At 47.9% G+C, this 25,265-nt stretch overlaps 1 protein-coding gene across 1 annotated transcript in view; it reads left to right on the forward strand.

Moving 5' to 3' along the window:
- The window catches only part of CAPRIN2 (caprin family member 2), a 701,412-nt gene that overhangs the window by 277,478 nt on the left and 398,669 nt on the right, over positions 1–25,265 (forward strand). Inside the window, 2 exon segments of the mRNA XM_030214677.1 lie at positions 9,685–9,798; positions 11,981–12,112. Of these exon segments, the coding sequence (XP_030070537.1) occupies positions 9,685–9,798; positions 11,981–12,112 (246 nt within the window).

Below are 25,265 nucleotides of genomic sequence, written 5' to 3' on the forward strand. Positions count from 1 at the left end.
ATCCAAAACCCCAGCGCTTGCCCGAAGATAGGCAGAGGCCTTCCTCTAAGGGCCAGGCGGTCCACTCCTCGTACAGACCTCGCTTCCGTGAAGCTAGAAGGTACCGCTCGGGGCGTTCTGCTGGGTTCACTTCACGTGCCCGTGGTCAGCAGAGGAACTCCTTTCGCTCGGACAAGCGTTCCGCAGCCGGTGGCTCAAGACCAGGAGTTCAGGGGCGACCCTCTCAATGATGGTGCGCCGGCCCTCTCCTCGATGCCTGTCATCGGAGGACAGCTTTCCCTCTTTGTCGAGGAGTGGGCCAAGATTTCCTCAGATCAGTGGGTTCTGGACCTGATCAGAGATGGATACAGAATAGAATTCAACGCTCCAGTAAGAGACGTGTTTGTGGAGTCCCGATGCGGTTCTGCCGTCAAACGGGCGGCGGTGGAGGAGACTTTACAAGGTCTGATTCAGTTAGGGGCAGTGACCCCGCTGCCTCCTGCCAAGCAAGGCTGCGGTCGATACTCCATCTACTTTGTGGTGCCGCGAAAAGGTGGGTCCTTTCGCCCTATTCTGATCTTAAAAGAAGTGAACAAGTCCCTGAGAGTGTGGCATTTCCACATGGAATCCCTGCGCTCCGTCATTGCGGCAGTTTAGCCAGGAGAGTTTCTCATGTCTCTAGACCTGAAAGAAGCTTACTTGCACATACCGATTTGGCCCCCGCACCAGAAGTTTCTGAGGTCTGAGGTGTTGGGAAAACATTTCCAGTTCAGGGCCTTGCCTTTTGGCCTCGCCACAGCTCCCCAAACCTTTTCGAAGGTAATGGTGGTAGTAGCTGCTTTTCTCAGGCGAGAAGGTATCAGGGTTCACCCGTACCTAGACGACTGGCTCATCAGAGCAGACTCTGCAACAGAGAGCTTACAAGCTACAGCCAGAGTGGTCTCAGTACTGCAATCTCTAGGCTGGGTCGTCAATATGGCCAAAAGTCACCTGTTCCCTTCACAATCTCTAGAGTTTTTGGGAGCCAGGTTCGACACAGTCTCGGGCTATGTGTTCCTACCCAAGCTGAGGTGGTGCAAGCTTCAGAATCAGGTCCGTCTGCTCCTGAGGATGCTCCGCCCGCGAGCTTGGGACATTGTCCAGCTGCTGGGATCGATGACAGCCATGATGGAAGTGGTACCCTGGGCGAGAGCGCACCTGAGACCTCTACAGTATTCCCTACTCCGGAGATGGTCTCCTATTTCTCAGGATTACCAATGCAGACTTGGCTCCCTGCGGCCCGTCTCAGCATGGAGTGGTGGCTCTCGGACAGCATGCTGCGGCGAGGAATGCCGCTGACGCTTCCCGTTTGGAACAGATGCCAGCCTGAAGGGCTGGGGCGCACACTGCAAGGGGAAGCATGCCCAGGGTCTATGGACACCCGAGGAGTCGGAGTGGTCCATCAACCGCCTAGAGTTGAAAGCGGTGTTTCAGGCGCTTCTGGCCTTTCAAGTGACCCTGGAAGGATTGGCTGTCGAGTGATGTCGGACAACACGACAACGGTGGCCTATATAAATCGACAAGGCGGAACAAGGTGCAGAGCACTAGCCGCGCAGGCCGAACTGATTTGCCACTGGGCCGAGCTGCATCTTCAGTGTCTGTCGGCAGCTCATATTGCAGGTCAGAGCAATGTGCAGGCCGATTATCTGAGCAGGCATCAGATCGATCCAGCAGAATGGAATCTGGCAGCCGAAGTATTCCTGCAGATCTGTGCCAAATGGGGCAAGACCGTGATGGATTTAATGGCGACAAGTGCCAATACCAAAGTCCCGTGCTTCTTCAGCAGACGGAGAGATCCTCGCTCGGTGGGGTTGGATGCCTTGGCTCAACCCTGGCCTCCGGGTCTACTTTGTGTTTCCCCCATGGCCCTTGATAGGGCGCCTGCTCTTGCGGATTCGGCTGCACCCAGGAGAAGTGGTCCTCATCGCCCCGGATTGGCCAAGGAGACCTTGGTATGCAGACCTCCGACAGATGCTCCTGGAGGCTCCTCTGCCGTTATCTCTGGTACCGAACCTGTTGACTCAGGGACCGGTAGCCATGGAGGACGCCGGCCGCTTTGGTCTTATGGCATGGCTATTGAGAGGGCGCAATTGACGGATTAAGGTTATTCCAATAAAGTTATTTCCACTCTCTTGCAAGCCCGCAAGCGGTCCACTTCCGTGGCTTATGCCAGGATTTGGTGCCTGTTTGAGTCTTGGTGTGCTTCCAGAGCCATTGTTCCAATGCGGGCTCCTGTCTCGCCGATTCTGGACTTTTTGCAGGAAGGTGTACAAAAAGGCTTGGCCTATAATTCCTTGCGGGTGCAGGTGGCAGCTTTGGCCTCCCTTCGTGGTAAGGTGGAAGGCGTGTCTTTGGCTGCTCACCCAGATGTGGCACGGTTTTTTAGAGGGGTGCTTCGGCTCCGACCTCCAGTGCGAGCACCCTGACCAGCTTGGAACCTGGGGCTAGTTTTGAAAACCCTGCAGGCATCTCCTTTTGAGCTGCTTCGGCGAGCATCGGAGAAAGATTTGACACTGAAGGCCATTTTTCTGGTGGCCATTACCTCGGCGAGACGGGTGTCAGAGCTCCAGGCGCTGTCCTGTAGAGACCCATTTCTGCAATTTTCAGAGTCCGGAGTCACGGTTCGGACCGTGCCTTCCTTTATGCCTAAGGTGGTTTCAGCCTTTCACTTAAACCAGCCTATTTTCTTGCCCTCTTTTTCAGAGGAAGAGTTTCCAGAATCTTTTGGGCAGCTGCACCTTTTGGATGTGCGCAGGACTCTGCTGCAGTATCTGCGAGTTACTAACTCTTTCAGGACTTCTGATCTGTTTGTTTTGGTATCCGGTTCTCGCAGAGGGTCTCCAGTGTCTAAAGCCACTATTGCCCGCTGGCTCAAAGAAACTATCTTTTCAGCTTATCTGCTGGCCGGCAGGATTCCGCCTGTAGCCTTTAAGGCACATTCTACTAGAGCGATTTCTTCCTCTTGGGCTGAAATTGGAGCACTCTCTCTTCAAGAGATATGCAGTGCAGCGACATGGGCTTCTAAGCTCTCCTTTGCCCGACATTACAGGCTGGATGTGGCTGCCAGGAGGGATGCGCGTTTTGGTGCACAAGTGCTAGCGCGTGGTGTGGCTTGTTCCCACCCTATCTAGGGATTGCTTTGTTACATCCCATACGTAATGGCTTCATCTGCTTGATGACAAGGAAGGGAAAATTAGGTTCTTACCTTGGTAATTTTCTTTCCTTTAGTCATAGCAGATGAAGCCATGAGCCCTCCCTGTATGATTGTCTGTATGCTGTGAATCTGTTTTTCAGGTTCTGTTCTAATTTCCTGAAGTTCCTTCCTTAGGAGAAAGTTGGAAAACAATCTTCAGGATTCATGTTCAGTTTAAATTTAGGAGGATGTGTTCATTCCCTCCAGGAGGCGCGTGTGTTTCGCTCCAGTTCTATAAATAGGAGGATGAGTTCATTCCCTCCAGTGTGTTGGGAGGATGTGTGATTCCCTCCAGGAGGCGCGTGTGTTCCCCTCCACTTATACAATAAGGAGGATGAGTTTATTCCCTCCAGGAGGATGTGCATTCCCTCCTTTATGAGTTCATGCCCTTGTGATGGGCCATCGTTCGCTGTGAGGAAAGCTCTTGTGATTCCCATTGCGGTTTGCCATACTGCTTTGGAAGCTTCAAATACTGAAGAGGCAGTGGAGCTAGCTGGCCAAGAGGGCACTGTGAAAGTTTGAGTGCTCTCTATCTCCCCTGCTGGTGGTTGGACATAACCCATACATAATGGCTTCATCTGCTATGACTAAAGGAAAGAAAATTACCAAGGTAAGAACCTAATTTTCCCATATTTTTTCATGTACATCTCTTTTGTTTAAACATAACTAAATGGGCTATAAGCCCCTAATGCTTTTGGTTTATATTTTGTGATGAATTGACTTAGACTGTGATCCAGTGCCGTAGCGAGGGCAGCTGACACCCGGGGAGGGTCGCCGCTGCGCACCCCCCCCCCAGGTGCAGCACAGCACACCCTCCCCCCTCCGGAGCGCACCCCCTACTACTACTACTATTTAGCATTTCTATAGCGCTAAAAGGCATACGCAGCGCTGCACAAACATAGAAGAAAGACAGTCCCTGCTCAAAGAGCTTACAATCTAATAGACAAAAAATAAATAAAGTAAGCAAATCAAATCAATTAATGTGAACGGGAAGGAAGAGAGGAGGGTAGGTGGAGGCGAGTGGTTACAAGTCAAAAGCAATGTTAGAGGTGGGCTTTCAGTCTAGATTTAAAGGTGGCCAAGGATGGGGCAAGACGTAGGAGCTCAGGAAGTTTATTCCAGGCATAGGGTGCAGCGAGACAGAAGGCGCGAAGTCTGGAGTTGGCAGTAGTGGAGAAGGGAACAGATAAGAAGGTTTTATCCATGGAGCGGAGTGCACGGGAAGTGGTGTAGGGAAGGACGAGTGTGGAGAGATACTGGGGAGCAGCAGAGTGAATACATTTATAGGTTAGTAGAAGAAGTTTGAACAGGATGCGAAAACGGATAGGGAGCCAGTGAAGGGTCTTGAGGAGAGGGGTAGTATGAGTAAAGCGACCCTGGCGGAAGATGAGACGGGCAGCAAAGTTTTGAACCGACTGGAGAGGGGAGAGGTGACTAAGTGGGAGGCCAGCAAGAAGCAGATTGCAGTAGTCTAAACGAGAGGTGACAAGGGTGTGGACGAGGGTTTTGGTAGAGTGCTCGGAAAGAAAGGGGCGGATTTTACGGATGTTGTAAAGAAAGAAACGACAGGTCTTGGCAATCTGCTGGATATGAGCAGAGAAGGAGAGAGAACCAGGAAAGGACAGAGCCCTGGAATCCAAGTGAGGACAGGGTATCGAGAAGTATGCTGTGATTGACAGTGTCAAAAGCAGCGGAAAGATCAAGAAGAATGAGGATGGAATATTGACCTCTGGATTTAGCCAGTAATAGGTCATTGGAGACTTTAAGCGCAGTTTCGGTTGAGTGGAGAGGGCGAAAACCAGATTGTAGTGGGTCAAGAATAGCATGTGAGGAGAGAAAATCAAGGCAGCGGCGGTGAACAGCACGCTCAAGTAATTTGGAGAGAAAAGGAAGGAGGGAGATGGGTCGGTAATTAGAGGGACAAGTAGGGTCGAGTGAAGGCTTCTTAAGGAGAGGTGTGACCACAGCATGTTTAAAGGCAGTAGGGACAGTTGCAGTGGAAAGTGAGAGGTTGAGAATGTGACAGATAAAAGGAATAAGAGCAGGTGAGATGGCATTAAGAAGGTGGGTAGGAATGGGATCAGAGGAACAGGTGGTACATTTTGAAGAAGAAAGGAGAAGTGTAGTTTCCTCAATAGTAACTTCAGGAAAGGAGGAAAGGGAATGAGGGGAAGGAGAGAGAGGGGAATGGACTAGTGGAGGGAGAGCTGGTGAGGTCGAGAAATCAAGGTTTATCTTTTGAACCTTGTTGTGAAAGAATTCAGCAAGGGTCTGAGGAGATAATGAAGGGGGAGTTGGGGGAGGGGGCACCTTGAGGAGAGAGTTCAATGTGGTGAAGAGAAGTCGAGGATTAGAGCCAAGAGAGTTGGTTAGTTGGATATAATAATCCTGTTTGGCACGTAAAAGAGCAACCACTTTTTTTGACATATGATACATATGTAATATCTAGACAGTCTTTCTCTGCCGTCATCTACTATGTTACTATGTTATGTTACATTTAATAAAAGGTGTTAATTGTATTTTTACTTATTTTTTTCTGTGTGTTGTCAGACAGTTATGGATGTAAGCCCCAGCCCACCCCCTTTAGCCTCCCCAAACAGTTGGGCCACCGACCGCCTATGAGACCAAGGGTCCATCGAGCCCAGCATCCTGTCCACGACAGCGGTCAATCCAGGTCAAGGGCACCTGGCGAGCTTCCCAAACATACAAACATTCTATACATGTTATTCCTGGAATTGTGGATTTTTCCCAAGTCCATTTAGTAGAGATTTATGGACTTGTTCTTTAGGAAACTGTCTAACCCTTTTTTAAAGTCTGCTAAGTTAACCGCCTTCACCACGTTCTCCGGCAACGAATTCCAGAGTTTAATTATGCGTTGGGTGAAGAAAAATTCTCTGATTTGTTTTAAATTTATTACACTGTAGTTTCATCGCATGCCCCCTAGTCCTAGTATTTTTGGAAAGCTTGAACAGTCGCTTCACATCCACCTGTTACACTCCACTCATTATTTTATATACCTCTATCATTTCTCCCCTCAGCCCTCTCTTCTCCAAGCTGAAAAGCCCTAGTCTCCTTAGTCTTTCTTCATAGGGAAGTCGTCTCATCCCCGCTATCATTTTAGTTGCCCTTCGCTGCACCTTTTCCAATTCCACTATATCTTTCTTGAGAAGCGGCAACCAGAATTGAACACAATACTCAAGGTGTGGTCGCACCATGGAGCGATAGAACGGCATTATAACATCCTCACACCTGTTTTCTATACCTTTCCTAATAATACCCAACATTCTATTTGCTTTCCTAGCCACAGCAGCAGCACACTGAACAGAATGTTTGTGTATTACCGACGATGACACCCAGATCCCTTCCCACTCCCTATAGTTTTGTTTTTCGTGGGAGCAGTGGCGTTCCTAGGGGGGCTGGCACCTGGGGCGGATTGCCGATGCGCCCTGCGCCCCCCCGATGCAGCGCAGGAACCCCCCCCCCCCCCCGCCGGGTGCACACTGCCGGGGGGGGGGGGGGGGGGGGTGCCGCACGCGACTGTCTTCCGTTGTTCCATGCTTCTTCTCTGCCCCAGAACAGGTTACTTCCTGTTCCGGGGCAGAGAAGAAGCATGGAACAACGGAGGACAGGCGCGCGCGGCACCCCCCTGGCGGTGTGCACCCGGGGCGGACCACACCCACTGCCCCCCCCTTGGAACGCCACTGCGTGGGAGTTTGTGTTCATCTACCTAGTGGATTGCCTCCTACATTAGAATCTAGTCAAACATATCCAGTAGAAAGCATCTCCTATAGGCTTAGAGCCTATGTCCTTCAGTGTCTGCAACCCCTTAGTGTTTAGCCCCTCTCCCCAATTTCCTGGGAAGGAATCGGTGGAAGGCTGTATGGGCTAAATCTTCAGATGGTGCTTCTCCATGGATTCACTCTTATACTTAAATTCTTTCTGTTATCACAGGAAGAGATATACTCTGAATCAAAAAAATACACTCATCGGACAAAACCAATTACATTGCAGTTTCATAAAATATATATTTTGTAACAAGCAATTGTCCCTTCCTGTGAGGGGAACTAAAAGTCTGCAGCAAAACGCTGATCAGCTTTACTAAGTTCCCATCTTCTCTTTAACTCCGTTTTTATACTTTTTCTTCCACTTCTAACTGCTTATGGGCAAAACTCCATGTCTGCTGACCCCCTGCCACCTTTCCTAGTTTCTGCTGAATCTGCAGTTAGTTACTTTTACACACTGCCCCCTTTTCTTGTTTACTTTGTTCCATTCCTTAAGAAATGCTCTTATCTTTAAGCTGTACTTTGCCCTAGAGTCTGTCATGTCCATTTTCACCCTTCTGATATTCTACTGATGTGTTTTCACTTTATCAATTTTCCATGACAGGCTGCTATTATCACACAACCTCCCAATGAAACAGCCAGGGGTTACAGAATACACTAATTTTTCATAGCAAGCAGCTATCATATGCTCAAATTTCTACATTAGGTACATAAAACTTGATTTCATACATCTGTGGTTCAATTGATTCCAGGAGTACCTATGATTTTCAGGGCACATACAAAGAATATGCATGAGATTGCATGCATTGCTTCTATTTATGTGCAAATGTTGCTCATGGGTGTCTTTGAAACATGTTAACTGCTGTTAATGTATAGCAATTATATAGTTCTGTTTCTGATGGCCCTTAGCTTTCTTTAAAAAAACAAACAGAAAAGTGGGCACTTAGCTTTCTTTGACAGAAGCTGTTTACTCTTCAGATGGAACAAATCACACTGCTATAACATCACACAGTAATATTATTATTTATTGCATTTGTATCCCACATTTTCCCACCTCTTTGCAGGCTCAATATGGCTTACAATACATCATGAATAGTGGAAGCATATAAGAAGATATACATTTAGCATTATAGAAGGATCTTGGGTAACATGATAATGATAAAACATAATAATAGTTTAACAAGCAAACATGATAATGATAAAACATAATAATAGTTTAACAAGCAAACATGATAATGATAGAACATACTAGTAGTTTAACAAGCAAATATTGTAAGGCAGTTCTGGATATTTGTATTTGAGTTCATATTTGTTGGTCTTTGTGGTATGCCTTGTTAGAGATGGATCTTCAGTAGTTTGCGGAAGTTGGTTAGTTCATAGAGCGTTTTTAAGTTGCGCGGCAGCTTGTTCCAGAATTGTGTGCTCAGGTAGGAGAAGGTTGACGCATGCGTTAGTTTGTATTTTACAGTTGGGGAAGTGAAGATTAAGGAATGTGCGGGATTTTTGGCATTCCTGTGTGGTAGATCTATCAGGTCTGACATGTAGGCTGGGGCATCTCCGTGGATGATTTTGTGAACTAGGGTACATATTTTGAACGTGATGCGTTCTTTGAGTGGGAGCCAATGTAGCTTTTCTCGTAGGGATGTTTAGCACTTTCATATTTTCATTTGCCGAATATGAGTCTAGCTGCAGTATTCTGAGCTGTCTGAAGTTTCTTGATTTATTTGCTCTTGCAGCCAGCGTAGAGTGCATTGCAGTAATCTAGATGCTCATAAGAGGCCTGTTAAAATGCTATACCAGAAAGTTGGGATACTAAAGGATGGGTCTGCCTGCTCATAGCACCTTTGAGGAAGCAAGCTACTTAGCTTTCTCACGTGATCCATTTTTGCACATACACTGGTGGTATTCATGGATATTGAACACACACTATTGCCATCTAAGAGGACTGGTGGCAATCTCCTCCTTTCCTTCCTCAGTCCTGGTGTGCAGGACATTAAGGTGCCACCATCCTAGGTAGCAGATCTAGATCATAGGAACCTTTCTTTTCTTCTGCCTCTGAATTGGAAAGTAGTATGTACTTGGGGAAAGAGGGAGATGTGGGCCTGTTGGACCTGTTTTCCATTTCCAGCTACTTTTTGTCCTAGGAAGATATTTCTATGACACAACCTACGAAGTGGCATAATTTTGCTTTTTCCTTTTCCTATGTACCCTGGTATTCCTTCACTTCTGACGGCTGCCTTAATGCATTGCTACTCTATCAGATGAAAGGTAATTCCATTTTGACTGTGGTTCTGTGTACATCCATATGCTGCACAAGCTGGCATGTTAGTATAACTGAGACTAAATCTTTCCTTCTTGTTCTTCCCTCTTGTGCTCGGTTTTCTGCGCTTTTTTATTTAAAGACACAACTGCGCGGATTACTTCAACTTTTTGATGTCATGCCTTCTCCTGTCATAAAATTTCCTTGATAGAGCCTGTGTTTTAATTCAGGCTTATGAACATGATTTCTAAATTTTTACTGATCAACAGGATTGACACTAACTCCTTTTAAAGTTGATACTTTTGTGCTGCTTTGAGCTTATTTTCAAACCACTGAAGTCTCAAAAATAGAGCTTCCCATAGCAGATCCTTGCCCTAAGAACAGTAGCAAATGAAAAGTCTTTATGGCTGAATTTCTATTTTTTTCTGTAGGGTGCTAAGCCACTGGAAGAAAGAGGACAAGCCTTTGAAATATTCAAGAAAACAGGCTTGCCATCAGTTGGAGAGAGCCACAAACTACCTGCAGTAGCTGAAACCAGCATCCAGGTCTGTTAAGAAACTTAATCTGGAGATTGTTTAATCTTTGGACTGGCATCCATAAGTGTCTGTCTCAGTGCCATAGCTAGGGTAGTTGACACCCTGGGCCGGTCATTTAACACCCCCCCACCCCAAATCCAGTACTAGGCATACCGAGAATACAAAACACTCGGGACTTATATAGCAATTCTACCATACCATAAGCTGTAATTTGTACGAGTCACACAAGGAAAAGGAAAGCATCTTAAACACTACAGTGAGCACTAGAACATCAATTCACCTATTGTAAAACAAAAACAGATTAGTACAGATTGTCAATCCTGCACAGTCAATGCCAACCGAAAGCCATGTCTTTTTCACAAACAGATACGGGGGGGACCAGAGGCCCGCCGGACCTCCAGCCCCCATTGCTCGGGGCAGGGGTAGTCAGGGCCTGGTGGTCCCATGGACCTCCAGCCCCTGTGTTTGACAGGTTTGTGATTTTGACAGCCCAGACCTGTCAAACAAATGCGGGAGGATTGTGCTGGGCTTTACCGCACCTAATTGCGCTGCTTAAGTCTGCATGCATTATCTCTGATCATCGGTGCGGTAAAGCCCTGCACTTTCCAGCGCTAGTTTAGAGCGCTGTTTGGAACAGCGCAGGGCTTTTGATCATCTGCCTGCCATTGTCTACACTGCTGTTTCATTCTAGCCTGAAGGAGAGACAAGTTAGCAGTTCCTACTGTAGTGGTTTGGATACTCTCAGCTCTGGATACCTAACTCTGAGAAATCATTGAATCCAGTTTCCTATCTAAAAGGGCTCCAACCCATGAAGAAGCAATTTTGTTATTTTTATGCCACCTAAGCCTAGCTATTCTCCAGCGCTCTCCTGGAAGCACACCTAGCAAGTTGGGTTTATGATTTGCTGTGGTGGCCCTAAAAACCCATCTGGGTAGGTGTGCCTCCAGGCGAGACTGGAGGGGAAAGGATCTGGCCAAGGGTTATCAGTCAATACAACATAGCAGCTTACTTGCAGGGAATTGAAAAAAAAAAAAAAGCATACTACTACTACTAATCATTTCTATAGCGCTACCGGACGTACGCAGCGCTTTATACTAGAACATAGAGAGACAGTCCCTGCTTGATAGAGCTTACAATCTAATTAGGACAGACAGGACAAGTGAGAGATAAGGGTTAGGACAGACAGGACATATCAGGGATATGGGACAGTTGAAGGGAGGATGAAAAGGTGAGGGTTTTGAAAGGTGAGTAGGGGTTAGGAGTTAAAAGCAGTATCGAAAAGGTGGGTTTTTAGCTTAGATTTGAAGACGGCCAGAGATGAGGCTTGACGTACAGGCTCAGGAAGTCTATTCCAGGCATAAGGTGCGGCAGATAGAAGGAACGGAGTCTGGAGTTAGCGGCAATCTGAGCTCCCTGAGGAGTCCATTGGACCAGCAAGAGGTGTTTTTCTAAATATATAGAAGTCCCGCAAGATGACCTTGCTGGTTCAGATTTGGTGGGCCTGACCTCTGTCTACTGCTGTCCACCTTGATGTGCTGTCCACCTTGTTGCTTGTCAGCTCTTCCCTACGTCACACCCAATTCTTGCTTAACCCTTGGTTTTCCACTTTGCCTGTGGTTCCTGTTCCATGCTTAATTCCTACCAGGTTTTCTACCTTGCTCAATTCTGCCCTGGGCCTAGTCTCTCTATATTCACACTGTTGCCCATGGTGGGTCTTTGAGCTTTTATGCTTTATGATGGTCTCTTGATGTAGAAAGTCAGTGTCCATGATGGCTTATTGCCCTCCAGTTGATTTCTATGAAATGAGGTAAGGAGGACCTCTAATACAAGTAGTATTTTCATCAAATGGCAAGTCTTTATTCACAGAGCAAATAATTTAAAGCTAATGTCCTGGTAGTAATGTAAAGTCACTTTATTTTCTTTCATCAGAATTCATCAGAAACCAAATGATTTTCCAGTCCTCTGGACTCAGTTTAAAGCTTGCAGTTTTTCAGGATTGAACCACTTTATAGGCATATGTGCCACTTTGTCTCAAATTTTGTAATAGCTTATTACAAAGGTTTATTGTAGTGCTTGGATGTTCTTATAGTATTAGATTTCTTCAGACATGTATTTGATGGTTGCAGTAGATAACTTTAATAGGTTATTCACTATCTTGAATTTATTTTGTGGCTTTGTTCTATCTTGACAGGTACCCAAGCCAGTACATCAACCAGCTGCAGAGTTTTGTTCCACTTCCACCCTTCCCCAGGACCCTATACAAAGAAAACAAAAACTGCAGGATCTGATGGCTCAGATGCAGGGAACTTACAACTTCATGCAAGTATGTAGAAACTGAAATGATAGGGCTATGGATTCAGTGTTAAGGAGTACTATGCCACTATGTAAAAATTTTGGAAATGTTCCATTGTCGGTGCGACTAGATGAACCAATGAGGCAGGAAACAAAACAGAAGCAAGCAGCTCAAAAAACCAAAACAGACTAATACTTTGTGTCAACTAGCCTCTGTGGCACAGAAAACAGACCAACCCCACCATGTTTCGGCAACCAATGTCTGTCAAGAGTCTAGCAATTCTAAAGAAGGTGTATGTTGCTGGAAAAATAAGGTGGAGACAATGATCAAGAAACAAGTCTTGGATTTCTCTTGAGATAGTTATGTTAGAGCTTACTACAGCAATTCAAGTATGCGGAACACAATTGTACGCTCTCATGATTTCTCATAAGAAATCCAAGACTTGTTACTTGATCATTGTCTCCACCTCAATTTGCCACCAACATAATCTTCTCTAGAATTGCTCGACTCTTGATACAAGCAATTGGTAATGGAAACACGTTTCGAGTCTATTTGTTCTTTGAGCTGCTTGCTTCTGTTTTGTTTCCTGCCTCACTGGTTCTTCTATATGTGGCTTTTTTTTCCCCTTCTCCAGTATACCACCATTGTCAGTACCTTTAGCTGGCTGTTCATAGGTAGGGGGCGGAGGTTGTGGTTTGTCAGCTCCATTTTAAGGGTCTAGGTTTAACTCCCTTGCCAGCTCCATGCTGACGTAACACAGCAGAGAGAGTGAACAAAATAAAAAGGAGCATAGTCGGCTACAAGGTTAAAAAAGCAACTTTATTAGGCTAGTGTTTAGGTGAAGTGCCTGTGTAAAGGTTCTGCATAAAACAATTTGCTATAAGTGTGTAAAATTTTAAAATCTAAGCGTACCAATAAAAAGTATCAGACTAATCAGCAGATATGATTTACATATAGTATTAGATTTCTTCAGACATGTATTTGATGGTTGCAGTAGATAACTTTAATAGGGTATTCACTATCTTGAAGGAGTGGCCTAGTGGTTAGCGTGGTGGACTTTGGTCCTGGGGAACTGGGTTTGATTCCCACTGCAGGCACGGGCAGCTCCTTGTGACTCTGGGCAAGTCACTTAACCCTCCATTGCCCCAGGTACAAATAAGTACCTGTATATAATATGTAAGCAGCATTGAACCTGCTATTAGTGGGAAAGCGCGGGGTACAAATGTAACAAAAACAAAAAATAAAATAAGTAATATACATAAATGTGAAATGCATAAAATGAATATAAACTTCTACAATCAATGTAAATAGTAAACCATGTAGAAAAACGTATCCATGTAAGTGAATATGGATAGATAAATGCCATGAGCTAAATCCAATGAACTGCAGGAAAGCAGCTGTATACGACTAAATATGCAGCTAAACGATCAGAGTAACATCTAAATGAATATTGTTAGTAAGTGGCTACAGGAATCTATAATACTGTGAAAATAAACAATACTATTCATGGGAAGTGACGGCGCTACTGATGGCAGCCTGATTCCCTAGCTCTGTTCACCCCCACTGAATCAGCAATAAATATAACCAATCTTCTGATAAAATAGCAATTTATTCAGCTGTTAAATAGTTGTAGACTAGCAGCTGTGATTATGACCTCTAAACAGTAGCTGATTAATCTAGCAGACTTTACCTACATGTTATGCTTTAATCCTAAGGCAAACTATCTGGAACCTTAGAGCTTGTTCTATGTCTCCAAATATCAGCTTTGAAAGATGAGCTCAACAAACTCAAGAAGGAATTAGCTACAACTAAAGCATCTAGGATTACTCAATTCCCAGCCAATTTACCACCACCACTGCCTCAGAGAATGAAACAGAGGAATAGATGGGTCACAGTAGGCTCTGGTAGACTTAGATCCATGACACAAACACGCTCCCAAGCTTTGGCCCTGTCAAATTCTTTTGCAGCGTTCCATCATTATGATGCTGAAAAAAGAAGTACTGTGGGAGGTAATGAAAGTAGCACAACCCAAGAAACATCCCTCAAATAATGACAGATTGGTGAAAGGCAGAAAACTCTTACTGATCGAAGACTTCATTATCAGAGGCATTAACTTAAGAACACAGTTCAGGGGTTCCAACCTAGTGAAATGTCTTCCAGGATCTTCAGCTACAAGATGTACAGACCAGATATTGAAAGTGATCCGAGAAGAGAGCGAGGCTTCAAACGCTGATGTTGTAAGTCACCTGGGGACAAATGATCTGGCCAACAATAGCAAGTTACAGCACAGAGAGCGCTCCAGAAGCTTGGGGAGGGACTGAAATCTTTGGTTCGGACTGTGGCTTTTCCTGAAGTAATTCCTAAGTGGGGGAAGGGAGAGGAAAGACTACACAAAACAAAGGAATTCAATAAGTGGTTTGAGTCTCGGTGTAAAGAAGGTTTGGATACGTAGGAGCATGGGGTAATACAAGGAAAAACAACAGGCTGTACTGTAATGATGGGCTACATCTTTCGGTGACAGGAAAAAGGATGCTTGGAGAAATTCAGACAGTATGTTTCTAGACATTTAAACTAGAGGGTGGGGGTGACAAAACGGGGGATTTCGGAAAGTCACCCCCAGAATAAACATGATAGCAGAGGGAAAGGTCATGTAAATATAGAAAACCAGGGCAGTGCTAACCCGGTAAGCGGGGTAAGCACCGCAGGGGGGCGCCTGCCTTCAAGGGCGCCGCACCGGCCTCCGCGATGCCATCGTATTTAAATATTTTTTTTTGAATGGAGCGTCGGCGACTATGTGCTGCTGCTGCCTTCCTGCGCGCAGCGCTCGGCTCTATGGTGGGACGGGATCCGGCGGACTCTCCGAGCTGAGGAAACCTGGGCAAAGAGAGAAAAGCAGCCGGAGGAGGGGGACGTCTGTTTTCCGGTAAGTTGGCATTTTAATTTTCATGCCGTCTTCCTGCTGCCTGTCAGGGCCTTTCATTTCGAGGCTTATTTTCTGCTCTTTCCTGGTAATGGTTAATGTTTTGGAGGAGTGGGGCTAGTGCTGCCCAATTGCTGGGTTGGGACTTGCCCTTGCAGAGCAGGAGGTCGCCAGGGAAGGGGATGCTTTGCTTACTAGATCATACACCGCTGTCTGAATCACAGTTAGAAATCGAGTGGGAGGACAGGTGTGGATTTAAAAGATGAAGAGTTTCCTCTTCTAGACTGTCTTAGCTGGTCCGTGTATACTCATATTTTCTGAGTGTCTGGAAAATGCATGATGCATTTTCAGAACCCTGCATCCTAGTGCTTTGCTTTGTCTTTTTGAGAGCCTTCCTACAACTTAGGAAGCCCTAGAAATATTTCCACACCCTTTCCACCATGCGCTGGCCTGGAGGGGGCTGTATCAAAGGTGTTTTGGACGCAGGCCTGGTCCCTAAGCTGGATTTGCAGTAAATATTAGGCAATTTACAGCCACTAATGGGACATTGAGTAAGGCTGCTGTAGTCTTCCAGGGTGACTGTGTTCAAACTTCATTTATGTCTAGGGTATTTGAAGGCCAGTTAAAAAAAAAAAAAAAAAGGGTAACTAGGTATCTGCTTTTTTTCATCCTTAATATAAATGAGTTAATTGGAAGGGCACATCAAATAAAACTACAGTCGGGGACAGGATGCTGGGCTTGATGGGCCTTTGGTCTTTTCCCAGTATGGCGGCATTTATGTATAAGACAGTTTGAAATCTGTATCTTACATTCCTTCTTCCTTTCCAGTGCTCAGTTTACAGCATCCATCTAAGAGAATGTTAACAATGTAGTCAGGCAAGTTTTTATTTATAGTTTAGTATTAAGCATGTAATTTTGATAATTAGCTTTTGAATCAGATTTTTTCTCTTCTGAACAGAATTTTCTATTTTAATTTAAATGTAGGAGATGCACATTCATTATTATTAGCATGTCTTGAAGTATGAGGCACTCTTTTCCTTTATTATTGCTTTAGTTTTGCAGCTAGTAGAAGTACTGCATTTTATCCTGTCATTTTTGATGGGCTCATCTTCCTCATGGTCTTTTCCTTGCCTCCCTTTTTCCCATCTTAATATATCTGCCTGTTCCAGTGACAACTTCTCTTCTGCCCTGGCTGCTATGGGCTGACCTTCCCCCATGCCATGCCACTCTGGTTCTCTATTTCTGCTCCATATTGGCTGATTGTATCTTGGTTCAATGCAGGCCCGGGCCCAGCCACTTTTCCTCCAGGCCTGCCCACCCAACATCCCCTCACAGTTTGCCTGCCCTAGGCTTAATCGTGTCTTCCCCGCCGGCGCTGCCTCGGTCCCTCCCTGCAGCATTCTTGTCTTCACCCGTACCCGTCACCATCAGCGCTGCCATTCATTCTCACAGGCAGCTTCGCTCCCGCTCCCCTTTGCCGCGTCCACTCCTCCGGCTCTCTGATGCACTTCCTGTTAAAGAATGAATGGCAGCGCTGACGGCGACGGGTACGGGTGAAGACAAGAATGCTGCAGGGAGTCGGGGACCGAGGCAGCGCCGGCGGGGAAGACCGAGGCAGCATGCTGGCTGGTGGCAGGGAGACGGAGAGACAGGAGCACTGTTGGGGTGATGGGGTAATGCTAGGTAGAGGTGAGAGAGGGAGGTAGGAAATGTTGGTGGGGGGAGATGCATGGGGAGAGAGAGGGAGAAATGCTGGATGTGGAGGAGGAGGGAGGGACAGATGCACAGCAAGAGAAAAGGGGAAATGTTGAACATGGAAGTGGGAGGAAGTGAGAGGGAGACAGAGAGAGAGATGCTATAAGGGGAAGGAAGAGGAAGAAAGAGATAGATGTTGGGCCCAGGGTCCAAGGAAGGGAGATACTGAGAGTGATGTGGGCAGTGGGAGAGAAGGAGGGAAGAGAAGGTTGTACATGGAAATGGATGAGAAGGAGGGATAGCTATACACTAGAGGGGAAAGAGAAAACAATCAATAATTGTTAATTGGCAGCAGTTTGGTGTTATGTACGCATCTGCCCTAGGTGCTAGTCTATAAGATCCGTGTCTGAATTTTATAGTGCACAAATCCAAAGGTGCATGGGAGGAGCATGGCTGGATCAGGGGAGCATTCCTAGAAGTTAGGTGTGATGTTATAGAATACTATGGCAATTGAAGACGGTAGAACGAGAGGACATGAAATGAGATTGAAGGGGGGCAGACTCAAGAAAAATGTCAGGCAGTATTCCTTGTCATCAAGCAGATGAAGCCATTATGTATGGGTTATGTCCATCAACCAGCAGGGGAGATAGAGAGCACTCAAACTTTCACAGTGCCCTCTTGGCCAGCTAGCTCCACTGCCTCTTCAGTATTCTCTATCTCCCTTAGCAGGGTGCCTGCAGCTTGTTCGAGCTCCAGAAAAATCTGCCGGGAGGTGGTTCCTGGCTTGCCAGTTGTTAACCGGGGTGTTGGAGGCTATAGCAGTTTCACTTTAAAGGCACATAGGTTAGCCCTTTCCCTGCCTTACCCATACCTCTGTGGATGTGGACATATTGCCTTGCTTTCCCTGTCCTTACCCACCAACAGTGGATGCAGGCATATAGGTTCGCCCTTTCCCTGCCTTTCCCACTCATCTGAGCCTCCGGAGTCTTCAATACCTCTGCTTTCCTCACAGCTTAAAAAAAAAAAAAAAAAAAAGTCGCGTCGCGTTTTTAAACGCAGAGACACTGGAACAGAGGTTTTTGACCTGATTTTCAGCAGGATCGTAGTTCTACACTAGATCCTTTGAGGTAAGAGTGTTTTCCAACTCTTCCGGGGTGGGCCCGCAATCGGGGCGATTTTGGCGCGAAACCGCCATTTTGGATTTTACCGCCGTTTTTTTGGCGATGGCTGCGGACAATGTAAAGCGCTGTTCCACTTGTGGCAAGCGCAAATCAGCAGCAGGGCTCTGTAAATCGTGCTGTACTGGCGTAGGAGCCGGCCCGAGCATGGCGAGCGATGTTTCTTCCCACTCTGAGCTGGCAGTGGGCGCCATTTTGCCTACACCGCATGGCGCGGCCTCCGTGGACACGGAGAGACCTGAGCCGGGTGGGGCACCTCGAGATGAGGTTATTTCAGGAGTGGCTAGCACCGGACAGGATTTGGGTGCCCAGGGTGAGATTTTCTCCCCGGATTTTGTGCTTTTGCTGCATAAAGCATACATGATGAAAAGAGCCCTTCCTCAAGGGTCGCCTGAGGCTCCTCTGATTGCCCCCCCCCCGATGGATTCTTTCCTGGGACTGCCCAGTGAGGCTTTTTTCCCGGATGCTTGGCCTAAAGATAAGCGCAGAAGGGTTAATTCCCCTTCAGATTGTGGTGCACCTTCCCCCCCCCCCCCCCCCCCCCGTGGTCGGGGTGTGAGGATTCGGAGAACTCTGACAGACGTTCTTGGTCTGAGGAACCAGAGTCAGGTGCGGCTTTACCACAGGATCTGGATGATCCCTCCGCGGTGAGGAGTTTCCACCATGATGAGCTGCCAGCGCTTATTTCAGATACCCTGCAGGCCCTCTCGATTGAAGATTCTGACAGTGGCATGGCCTCCTCGGGTAATCCCAGGATGGCTAGTACCAAGAAAGCTGCTCGGGCCTTCCCTTTGCATGACTCCATCCTAGAGCTTGTTTCGGCTCAGTGGGCTGACCCCGAGGGACCTTTAAGAGTTTCCAGGGCTATGGGGCAGTTATACCCTCTGCGTGAGGGACATATGGCTCGTTTTCAAATGCCTACAGTGGATGCCCTAGTCACTGCGGTGACAAAGAGAACTACCCTCCCTGTTGAAGGAGGTGTTGCCCTGAAGGATGTTCAAGACCGTAGGCTGGAAACAGCGTTGAAACGGTCCTTTGAAATTGCAGGTCTCACTGTTCGGGCGTCTGCATGCAGCTGTTATGCTGTGAAAGCCTGCCTAGCTTGGCTGCAACAGGCAGTGGCTCAGACCGGAGATGGAGCGGAGCCCTTCTTGGATGTGGCTCTGCGGATGGAGGTGACCTTGTCAGAGCTTCGGCTAAACAAATGGCAGTAGCAGTGGCGGCTCGCCGTCGTCTGTGGCTACGACACTGGGCAGCGGACATGGCCTCTAAGCAAAGGTTGGTGAAGTTGCCTTTTCAAGGACTTCTCCTATTTGGTGAGGAGTTAGAGAAAATTGTGAAAGGCCTGGGTGATCCAAAACCCCAGCGCTTGCCCGAAGATAGGCAGAGGCCTTCCTCTAAGGGCCAGGCGGTCCACTCCTCGTACAGACCTCGCTTCCGTGAAGCTAGAAGGTACCGCTCGGGGCGTTCTGCTGGGTTCACTTCACGTGCCCGTGGTCAGCAGAGGAACTCCTTTCGCTCGGACAAGCGTTCCGCAGCCGGTGGCTCAAGACCAGGAGTTCAGGGGCGACCCTCTCAATGATGGTGCGCCGGCCCTCTCCTTGATGCCTGTCATCGGAGGACAGCTTTCCCTCTTTGTCGAGGAGTGGGCCAAGATTTCCTCAGATCAGTGGGTTCTGGACCTGATCAGAGATGGATACAGAATAGAATTCAACGCTCCAGTAAGAGACGTGTTTGTGGAGTCCCGATGCGGTTCTGCCGTCAAACGGGCGGCGGTGGAGGAGACTTTATGTTTAAATCATTTTTTATTGAAACTGCAATTACACTAAAAACATGTACAACATACACAATTTCCTGTTTGCTGATCCCAGCTTGCTATGTTACAATCAATGTTTATAACATCTATCCAAGACAGTTACATGTCCCATATGATTTGCTTTTTCTTTATTTTCTAGATTTCTTCCCCACCCTTCCCTCCCGCTTCCCTTCCCCCCCGCTTCCCTTCCCCCCATGCTCATTCTTAAGTGCTCTTCATCCCCCTACATCCCTCCCCCTCCCCCCTTCCTGTATGTGTCTCTTTTACCTGTGCTCATCCAGTATCCCCCAATCCTCAGGGCAGCCCGTTGAGCCCTTGACTACGTGCTCGGGGCGATATCTTGTTTATGTATTTCCCCCAGATGCTTAGAAACTGTGTCCTTCTCTTTGGTGTCCAGCGTGCCCCTCTAGCCTCCCAAAGCATCAGTTGATGTAATTTGTTTCTCCAATACCAATGAGAGGGGGGCACATCCACCACCCAATGGTTGAGAATGCACTTTTTCCCCACTGTGCATGCCTTGCTCAGAAACAGCCGCTCCCCTTGGGTCCCAACCCCCCACTGCCCAGGGATACCCAATATCATTTTCGCAAAGGTGAGAGCAATTGGGTACCCCAGCACCTCTCCCATGTATCTGCCCAATTTCCCCCAGAAGGCTTTGAGAGCTCTACACTGCCATAAGCAATGCACCAATGTTGCACTGTTCTGTTTACATTTCGGGCAGCTGTCTGAAGACACTACTTTAGCATGGAAAGCCCTTCTAGGGGAAAAGTACGCTCTGTGTAAAATTCTAAATTGACACTCTTGCAGTTCTGCACTATAAACCACCTTCGGTATACCCTTCAGTGCTTGCTTTATATGATGCTCAGAAATTTGTTGTTGTACTTCCGCACTCCACCTCGTTGCCACCTCTGATATCTGCTTTTCTGGTTGCCCTTTCTCTAACTCTTTGCGGAACCAGGAGACTGAAACCTGCCCCAATGCATCCCCTTCCATAAATTCCCTGAGTTGTCTCCCAAAGCTAAGGGACAACCCCTCCTTCCCTAGGCTACGCACATAATGTGCTAATTGTTGATAGGCAAAGAGCACCGCCAATCCCCCAGAACATCTTTGTTGGAAGTCAGCCAATGTAATCAAGGTTCCATCCTCTTGAAGAAAACTCTCTAGTAGCTCTACGCCCTGTTCCTGTAATCTACGAAACACAGCATTTTCCCTGCCTGGGGTGAAATCATCATTCCCAGCTAGTGAAAGGAATACACTGGAACCCGGGTCCTGTCCCCACCTTTGCAGTAGCTCCCGCCACACCTTCCTCAACGGCCCCAACAACATGCTTTTTCTAAGTCTAACAGGTAACTGCCCTAGCCGTTTAATATGGAGTAAATTGTTCACATGCCACGGAAAGAAATATGCCCTTTCCAATCCTACATCCGTGTATGTGGTCGAGCCCAGGAGCCAGTCCCGCAAATGCCGCAGGAGACATGCCTGGTTGTACTCCCGCATATCCGGCAATCCTAACCCCCCCACCCTCCAGTTCCCTAATAGCTGTTGCCACTTCATCTTAGGTTTCCTGCCAGCCCAACAGAACTTCATCACTATTCTTCTGAGTGCCCCCAATTCCCGCCTTGCCAACCACAAAGGAAGGGCCTGTAATACATAGAGCCATCGTGGAAATACTATCATACGGAACAACTGTATCCGCCCCATTAACGACACAGGGAGCATAGACCATCGTGCCAACTGCTCTTTGGTGTCACTTAGCAATTTGGCCATATTAAGGTCATAAATCTGCCTGGTATCCATTGGAAGTTGTATTCCCAGATATTTAAAAGAACCCTGCGCCCATCTCAATGGAAAACCATCCCCCACCCTCTTTGTAGGTCTTCAGAGGTGGCTAGGGCCTCTGACTTCGAAAGATTTAACCGGAACCCCGAAAAGTCCCCATACTCCTTTAAGCTTTCCATCAGATATGACAGGGAGTGCCTCGGGTCCGTGATTAGCACCAACAGATCATCCGCAAATGCAGCTGTCTTAAAGGTATGCTCTCGAATCACCACCCCTCGAATATCTACATTATTTTGAATCTCCCTCAGAAGGGGGTCTAACGCTAGAATAAATAGAAGCGGTGATAGTGGACAACCTTGACTTGTCCCTCTCCCTATCGGGAACCATTCAGACTGTAGACCATTCGCATGTATCTGCGCCTGAGGGTCTGTGTATAGCGTTCTCACCGCCTTCTCAAACAATCCCGTGATCCCATAAGCTCGCAGCGCTCCAAACAGGTAACCCCAGTCCACTCTGTCAAACGCTTTCTCAGCGTCGAAACTGATTAGCAAAGCCGGGGTCTGTTCTATTCTAACCCTCTCTAAGGCAACCCATATTCGCCTCATATTCTTAGCTATCACCCTCCCACATGTAAATCCCACTTGGGAGTCCATGACCAAAGTGGGCAGAAACCTCGCTAATCGATTTGCTAGAATCTTTGCCAGGAGTTTTAACTCTACATTTATTAATGAAATTGGTCTATACGAGTCTGGTCTATCTGCTGGTTTACCTGCCTTGGGTAGCACGCTGATTTGCGCCCTATTCAGATGCCGTGGCAACTGCCCCTGCTGAATGGCTGCATTAAATACTGCCGCGAGCAATGGGCTCACCTCAGCATTCAATATTTTGAAAAATTCACTTCTCCAGCCATCCGGCCCTGGAGCCTTCCCTAATTTACTCCCCTTAATCACTAATTCTACTTCCTCCTCAATAATGGGTGCGTTCAGAACCTCTGCTTCTTCCGTAGTTACCTTCGGTAGGTCCATGCTATGTAGGTACGTCCCACTGGGGTGTACTAAATCTTCTTGTTTTGTATATAGCCTACCAAAGAAATCCCTTAGGATGGTCACTATGCCCTCATCTGTATTTACCCGTATTCCTGCACTATCCTCCATTGTGAGGATTTTCTTAGCACTAAGCCTCTGGGAGGCGAGTCGAGCCAAAAACCTCCCACTTTTGTTGGCAAACCTATAGAGCTGATACTTATAATATATGTTTGCTTTCTGAGTCTTCTCCTGTAGAAGTTCATTTAAGGCCTGTTGTGTCTCTAGCAGTTGCCTTCTCACACCCAAATCATGACCCTTTCCGTACCTCTTTCTCAATGCCACCACTTGCTTCTCCAATCTATACACCTCCCTATTTCGTGTTCTCTTTTTGAAGGCCAGATAAGAGATGATGTCCCCCCTGAGGACTACCTTAGCCGTCTCCCAAAAGAGAACTGGATCTGACCTATGCTGTTCATTGTGAGCACTATATTCCCTCCACTTCTCCACCAGGAAAGGCCCAAATTGAGCGTCCCGATACAGATACGGTGGAGGAGACTTTACAAGGTCTGATTCAGTTAGGGGCAGTGACCCCGGTGCCTCCTGCCGAGCAAGGCTGCGGTTGATACTCCATCTACTTTGTGGTGCCGCGAAAAGGTGGGTCCTTTCGCCCTATTCTGAACTTAAAAGAAGTGAACAAGTCCCTGAGAGTGCGGCATTTCCACATGGAATCCCTGCGCTCCGTCATTGCGGCAGTTCAGCCAGGAGAGTTTCTCATGTCTCTAGACCTGAAAGAAGCTTACTTGCACATACCGATTTGGCCCCCGCACCAGAAGTTTCTGAGGTTTGAGGTGTTGGGAAAACATTTCCAGTTCAGGGCCTTGCCTTTTGGCCTCGCCACAGCTCCCCAAACCTTTTCGAAGGTAATGGTGGTAGTAGCTGCTTTTCTCAGGCGAGAAGGTATCAGGGTTCACCCGTACCTAGACGACTGGCTCATCAGAGCAGACTCTGCAACAGAGAGCTTACAAGCTACAGCCAGAGTGGTCTCAGTACTGCAATCTCTAGGCTGGGTCGTCAATATGGCCAAAAGTCACCTGTCCCCTTCACAATCTCTAGAGTTTTTGGGGCCAGGTTCGACACAGTCTCGGGCTATGTGTTCCTACCCGAGCTGAGGCGGTGCAAGCTTCAGAATCAGGTCCGTCTGCTCCTGAGGATGCTCCGCCCGCGAGCTTGGGACATTGTCCAGCTGCTGGGATCGATGACAGCCATGATGGAAGTGGTACCCTGGGCGAGAGCGCACCTGAGACCTCTACAGTATTCCCTACTCCGGAGATGGTCTCCTATTTCTCAGGATTACCAATGCAGACTTGGCTCCCTGCGGCCCGTCTCAGCATGGAGTGGTGGCTCTCGGACAGCATGCTGCGGCGAGGAATGCCGCTGACGCTCCCCGTTTGGAACAGATGCCAGCCTGAAGGGCTGGGGCGCACACTGCAAGGGGAAGCATGCCCAGGGTCTATGGACACCCGAGGAGTCGGAGTGGTCCATCAACCGCCTAGAGTTGAAAGCGGTGTTTCAGGCGCTTCTGGCCTTTCAAGTGACCCTGGAAGGATTGGCTGTCAGAGTGATGTCGGACAACACGACAACGGTGGCCTATATAAATCGACAAGGCGGAACAAGGTGCAGAGCACTAGCCGCGCAGGCCGAACTGATTTGCCACGGGGCCGAGTTGCATCTTCAGTGTCTGTCGGCAGCTCATATTGCAGGTCAGAGCAATGTGCAGGCCGATTATCTGAGCAGGCATCAGATCGATCCAGCAGAATGGAATCTGGCAGCCGAAGTATTCCTGCAGATCTGTGCCAAATGGGGCAAGACCGTGATGGATCTAATGGCGACAAGTGCCAATACCAAAGTCCCGTGCTTCTTCAGCAGACGGAGAGATCCTCTCTCGGCAGGGTTGGATGCCTTGGCTCAACCTTGGCCTCCGGGTCTACTTTATGTGCTTCCCCCATGGCCCTTGATAGGGCGCCTGCTCTTGCGGATTCGGCTGCACCCAGGAGAAGTGGTCCTCATCGCCCCGGATTGGCCAAGGAGACCTTGGTATGCAGACCTCCGACAGATGCTCCTGGAGGCTCCTCTGCTGTTACGTCTGGTACCGAACCTGTTGACTCAGGGACCGGTAGCCATGGAGGACGCCGGCTGCTTTGGTCTTACGGCATGGCTATTGAGAGGGCGCAATTGAGGGATAAAGGTTATTCCAATAAAGTTATTTCCACTCTCCTGCAAGCCCGCAAGCGGTCCACTTCCGTGGCTTATGCCAGGATTTGGTGCCTGTTTGAGTCTTGGTGTGCTTCCAGAGCCATTGCTCCAATGCGGGCTCCTGTCTCGCCGATTCTGGACTTTTTGCAGGAAGGTGTACAAAAAGGCTTGGCCTATAATTCCCTGCAGGTGCAGGTGGCAGCGTTGGCCTCCCTTCGTGGTAAGGTGGAAGGCGTGTCTTTGGCTGCTCACCCAGATGTGGCACGGTTTTTTAGAGGGGTGCTTCGGCTCCGACCTCCAGTGCGAGCACCCTGACCAGCTTGGAACCTGGGGCTAGTTTTGAAAACCCTGCAGGCATCTCCTTTTGAGCCGCATCGGAGAAAGATTTGACACTGAAGGCCGTTTTTCTGGTGGCCATTACCTCGGCGAGACGGGTGTCAGAGCTCCAGGCGCTGTCCTGTAGAGACCCATTTCTGCAATTTTCAGAGTCCGGAGTCACGGTTCGGACCGTGCCTTC

Source organism: Microcaecilia unicolor, chromosome 9 (genome assembly GCF_901765095.1).
Source record: "Microcaecilia unicolor chromosome 9, aMicUni1.1, whole genome shotgun sequence".
Taxonomy (NCBI): Eukaryota; Metazoa; Chordata; class Amphibia; order Gymnophiona; family Siphonopidae; genus Microcaecilia; species Microcaecilia unicolor.